The sequence below is a fragment of the Heteronotia binoei genome, chromosome 5 (genome assembly GCF_032191835.1).
Source record: "Heteronotia binoei isolate CCM8104 ecotype False Entrance Well chromosome 5, APGP_CSIRO_Hbin_v1, whole genome shotgun sequence".
NCBI classification, from domain to species: domain Eukaryota; kingdom Metazoa; phylum Chordata; class Lepidosauria; order Squamata; family Gekkonidae; genus Heteronotia; species Heteronotia binoei.
In genome coordinates, this window is record NC_083227.1 from 1,761,621 (window position 1) to 1,767,512 (window position 5,892).

The 5,892-nt window shown below is 48.2% G+C and overlaps 1 protein-coding gene across 1 annotated transcript; it reads left to right on the top strand.

Moving 5' to 3' along the window:
- The first annotated feature begins 432 nt into the window (after positions 1-432).
- Positions 433-1,178, top strand: LOC132572145 (zinc finger and SCAN domain-containing protein 16-like). Its single transcript, XM_060238948.1, has one exon. It carries the CDS (start codon positions 449-451, stop codon positions 968-970), a length of 522 nt encoding a protein of 173 aa, XP_060094931.1. The 5' UTR covers positions 433-448; the 3' UTR covers positions 971-1,178.
- Positions 1,179-5,892: the final 4,714 nt, after the last annotated feature.

Genomic DNA, 5,892 nt, shown 5'->3' on the forward strand with positions numbered 1-5,892 from the left:
TCCGTGTGTCTGACAATTAATTCTGTCTTTGATTACAGATTCTGCTAATATGCCCAGGACAGAAATTTGGATGACCGGCCTGTAATTTCCTGGTTCCCCTCTGGGTCCCTTTTTAAAATTGGTCACATACACAGGTTCGTAGATCAAGTATCTCACATCCTTTAGAAATTCTTGGGTGAATGCTATCAAGACCTGGAGACTTTGGGCCTCCCTAGGAGATGTCTATGATACTTAATGACGTGATTCCTTATTTGCAAACCACGAGAAGGACTTTCCTTCTGATCCAGGAGAGAGTCCTGGGTGTGTCTTGACCAGGGTCGGTGATGTAGCTCCATCTTCTTTAGGTTCCTTTCTGCCTTTTTGATATATTCCCCTCTCCCTCTTCATAGCCAAGTGAATAAAAGCATTTTTTCCACAGTTGGAAGTAACCCAAGAGAAGGGAAAGGAGATGGAAGAGCAGGACCCAGAAGGACCTGGAACAGGCAAGATAGCAAGGAAAAGCCCCCATCCCATCCAACCTGGAAGTGGTGCTGAATTCTGGGAAAGAGCTGTGCCAGAGATCTTGGCTAAGGACACCATGACCTCAGATGTGCATCGCCAACACTTCCAGCAGTTCTGCTACCATGAGGCCGATGGGCCCCGAGAGGTTTGCAGCCAGCTCCATGGGCTTTGCAGCCAGTGGCTGGAGCCGGAGAGACGCACCAAGAAGCAGATCGTGGACCTGGTGATCCTGGAGCAGTTCCTGACTCTCCTGCCCCAGGAAATGCAGGGCTGGGTCAGAGGATGTGGGCCGGAGACCAGTTCCCAGGCGGTGGCCCTGGCCGAAGGTTTCCTCCTGAGCCAGGCAGAGGAGAAGAGGCAGGCAGGACAGGTGAGGGAGCTTCATGCCGTCCTTTCAAGCTGTGATCTTTCACCTTATACGCATCCCTCCAGGCACTTCCCCAGGGTTGATAGAAAACCAGATCCCTGATTCTTGCAGCTCGGTTGATGTATGCAGGGATGGGGAATGGAGCATGTTTTGCTTCCTTCGTCTTTAGCCTTCCTGCTCTTCCCTGTCTCTTCTCCTACTGTTCCAGATGTGGGGACCATCTTTGAAGATGGAAGTTGAGTTCTCTGAGGAAGGGTCTCCTTTGGAGGAAGAGCAGAAGGCGCAGGCCCTGGAGCGTGCTCAAGAGGCCCTCTCACATGGTAAGGGTGCCTTGTGCCCAGATTTGGGCCCATTGTAAAGTTGTTGGATAGAAGGTTGTGACTCAGCAGGGGACCAGGAAGGGCCTTCTACAGGCTGCCACCGCTCTGGTCAGGGCCTTTCTGGGGGCCCAGAGTACCCCCCCCCCAACCCCTGAATCTTCCTTCTTAGCAAAACCTTTTAGCCATAATGAAGGAGACGTGAGGACTCAGGCAACCTAACAACAACAGTTTATTTATAGTGCTCAAACAATCGGTGGGTAGTAAGAGAGGCTGAGGCTGGATCAGACCAGTAAGGGTCCCTCTAGTCCAGCCTCCTGTCTTACACAGGGGCCAAATAGTTCCTCTCGACAAGAAGCCACAGGGCGTGGAGGCCGAGGCCTTCCCCTGATGCTGCCTCCTGGCTCTGGGATTCAGAGGTTGACTGAAATTTTAGTGCAACAGTGAATGGGGGAATGTATTTCTCTTTAACAGTAGTATATCAGAATAATGTTTAATATCGACATACTCACATAAGGGATGTTGGCTGTTTATCTCATTACCTATACTTGACCCATTTCCATTTTATGTCTTCTTCTAAATGGCAAACTAGAATGATGTTTATAATGTACAGATTGATGTTGAGTAGTAAATTACTCAAAATTTGAAAATTTCAACTAGAAGGCTGTAGCATAGTACTTTGGTAAACGGCTTTGTTTTACTATTTTATTGTTTTTACTGGTTTATTGTTTTAAATGTTGTAATTTGATGTATTTCAAAAATTTAATCCGATGTTAGAACTTTTGTGTTGTGAGCCGCCCTGAGCCACTTTGGTGGGAACGGCGGGATATAAATTGAATAAAATGAAATGAAATTGAATAAAATGAAATGAAATGAAATGAAATGAAATGAAATGAAATGAAATGAAATGGAGAGCCAGTTTGGTGTAATGGTTAAGTGTGTGGACTCTTATCTGGGAGAACCGGGTTTGATTCCCCACTCCTCCACTTGCACCTCCTAGCATGGCCTTGGGTTAGCCATAGCTCTAGCAGAGGTTGTCCTTGAAAGGGCAGCTGCTGTGAGAGCCCTCTCCAGCCCCACCCACCTCACAGGGTGTCTGTTGTGGGGGAGGAAGGGAAAGGAGACTGTGAGCCGCTCTGAGACTCTTCGGAGTGGAGGGCGGGATATAAATCCAGTATCTTCACCTACCTCACAGGGTGTCTGTTGTGGGGGAGGAAGGGAAAGGAGATTGTGAGCCACTCTGAGACTCTTCGGAGTGGAGGGCGGGATATAAATCCAATATCTTCATCTACCTCACAGGGTGTCTGTTGTGGGGGAGGAAGGGAAAGGAGATTGTGAGCTGCTCTGAGACTCTTTGGAGTGAAGGGCGGGATATAAATCCAATATCTTCTTCTTCTTCTTCTAGGTGGACAACAAGGACATACATGTCCTTTGGTAATTTATTTTATTTATTTATTTATTTATTTATCTGGGATTTATATCCCGCCCTTCCCATCGAGTGGCTCAGGGCGGCTAGCCTTGCAGAAATACCAATTGGCAGAAATACCAATTGGCAGGCAGCTTTTATTACCTTTTATGGCCATCCAGACCAAACGTTCTTCTAAACTGTCACACTGCTCCACCATGTGATCCCAGATCTGTATCCGTTTGCCCTCTTAGTCAACAAACTGCATGTATTTCAGCCCACTGTAACTGATCCACATGTCTGAAGCAGTGTGCTTTTAGCACACGAAAGTTTACGTTCTGAATAAACTTTGTTGGTCTTAAAGGAGCACCTTAGCTCCTGCTTTGTTAAACTGCTCCAGACCAACATGGCTGTCCACTTCGATCTAAGAAAAGCCCTAGCGTGACAAGAGACACGTCCCCTTCTGTAAGTCAAACCAATTCACTCCTCCTCCCTGGATGAGGGATTTCCCTGCAGCTGCAGCCTCCTCCTTTCCAGCCTCAGCAGAGAGAAGAACCGTCCTTTCCAGCCAGGCCTTTCATGCTTTCCCTCCCCCTCTGGGCAATGCGCCCTCTAAGCTGCGGAGTCTTGTGGGCAAAAATTCTACTCCGTGAGCTACTGGCATTGAAGTCGTCTGTATAAATTAGTTTGCTCTGGGGCCATTTTTCTTGAGCTGAGAAAAAATGTGTGAGCAAGAGGCTAAAAAACTGTGAGCTAGCTCACACTCACTCAGCTTAGAGGGCACACTGCCCCTGGGCTAGTTTTTCCTCCAAAGTTCTGCCACCCAATCAGAGAGACAGAAGGGATCCTGGGAGATCCCTGGGAGATGTATGCCCACTAGCAACTCCTAGGCAGGCTTCTCCCTGTCCTCTAGGCCGCACTAGGCCTCAGATCATGACAAAGATACAGGACAGGAGAAAAAGGAAATATTTTTGCATGCCACAGGGTTCCATTTGCACCTAGTACCTGATGGCCTCTGATGGGCCTCTGCTTCATATGTTTATCCAGTCCCTTCTTGAAGCTGTCTGTGTTTGTAGCCACCGCCTCTTCCTGAAGCAGTGAATTCCTCATGTTAACTAAAGTATTCCTATATCACCTTCCATACCTTCCATTAGAGGGATTTAAGGCAGCTAAAAAAAAAAGTTGGTCTCTCACCGCTGGGAGCTTGGAGGCAGGACAAGGAGTAGATGTGACGTCTCATCTCGTTGAACATTCAGACATGACATCAGAGGGTCAGCAGACACTCAAGAAACCCCTAAATATTACCCTCTAGATTTCAGATGTGCTAATATAATGTTTGGGTTTTTGAACGATGATGATGGTGATGATGATGGTGATGATGATGATGATGATGATGATGATGATGATGAAGAAGATATTGGAAAAGACTCAGTTTGAGTCTCAGAGTGGCTCATAATCTCCTTTCCCTTCCTCCCCTACATCAGACACCCTGTGAGGTGGGTGGGGCTGAGAGGGCTCTGACAGAAGCTGCCCTTTCAAGGACAACCTCTGCCAGAGTTATGGCTGACCCAAGGCCATTCCAGCAGCTGCAAGTGGAGGAGTGGGGAATCAAACCCGGTTCTCCCAGATAAGAGTCCGCACACTTAACCACTACACCGCATTGGCTCAGTACACCACACTGCAAATGTTTTGGCAGTGATTATACCCCACCCCTCCCTGAGGCTTCTCCTTACCTCTCCCTCAAGTTTATTCAAAATGGTTACACATTTTTTTAAAGTATACCCAGGCCAGGATTTCACAGCCTTGGGCACAGGGGTGCATGAAGCAGGATTTGAACAAGCAAAGAAAACATGAATTCTCTGCTAACACCCTTTCATCCAATGTTTTCTCCTTCACAGGCTGTGAAGAGACGGTGCTGAGTCTTTGTGGAGGAGCGGAAACGGCTGCTGCCCCTGCAGTCCAGGTAGGGGAGATGAGCGGGGGACCGCCTGAGTTCCCCCATCTTCCTCAGGGGGCTTCTGCTCCTGCACTTGCTGCTAATGTGTCTGAGCGAGAGGGGCTCTGAAGGCCGCTCCCTTTACCCCCCTGGCAAGCTCTCCATCCTGCACCACCCCAGAATGCCCCCGTCCAGAATACAGTCTTGACTGGCATGATGTCTGATGAGGAAACCTGCTTTTTCTTTCAGGGTCCTTTTTCCTTCGAGGAGGTGGCTGTGTTTTTCACCGAGGCTGAGTGGGCCCTGCTGGATCCAGACCAAAGAGCTCTCTACAGGGAAGTCATGCTGGAGAACTATGGGAACGTGGCCTCTCTGGGTAAGGATCTTTCAAAGGTGCGAATTGCTGCCATTGTGATGAATTGTGAGGTGTGAATTAAAATATAGAACAGCAAATATGTCCTTGTGAGGTGTGGTCCTGTTTTCGACCCCTCTGGAGGACTCCAGGAGCTGAGTGGGCTCTGAGATCAGCCGACACACCGGGCTGGTCCAGGGGCACTGTGGTCAATGTGGAGCTCTGGCTGACCCAAGGCCATTCCAGCAGCTGCAAGTGGAGGAGTGGGGAATCAAATCCAGTTATACCAGATAAGAGTCCGCACACTTAACCACTACACCAAACTGCAGGTCTAAAGACCTTCATGGCAAGGCAAATGGGAAGCACAGAGGAAAATATCTTTGCCACCTTTTCTCTTGAAGTACATTTAGAGAGTTTTGGGGAGGGAGGGATAGTCAGAATGTAGGAAAAGCTCTACAGGAGGGGTGAGCAGGGAAAGGTTGTGATCAGCAGTTCAGGAGTCAAAATTGCATGGTCATGAGTTAGGAGTTTGTGGTAGGTGCCTTGGCTCCTTGTGTGAGTTGCGATTTGACTTCCCTCTTTATTCCAGCAGGAGATGTTAAAGAGCCAGTTGGGGAATTTCATGGGTTCCCACTGGAAAAAGCCCAGACTGAACAAGCTGAAGGAAACTTCGAGAACAGAGATGAACCACAGAGGCAGGAAGGAAACCGTACAGCGAAAAGGGGAATTAAGACCATTCCTTGCCAAGGAAGCAGCTTCCACGAAATCCCAGTCTCCAGCCGTCACCAACGGACTACTTCGGGAGTGAAGCCATTCATCTGTTCCAAGAATGGAATGACATTCTCCGGTCGAAACAAGGGAAATGCATGTTTCCTGAACCACAGTATAACGAAGACATGTAAATGTCATTATTGTGGAAAGTACTTCAGATACAGAACACAGCTTTTGGTACACCAAAGAATACACACAGCACAGAAGCCTGTTGAACTCTCAGAGTGTGGAAAGAATCTTAGT

Coding starts and splice junctions, on each gene's coding strand:
- LOC132572145 (XM_060238948.1), top strand. CDS start 449: ATGGAAGAGCAGGACCCAGAAGGACCTGGAACAGGCAAGATAGCAAGG.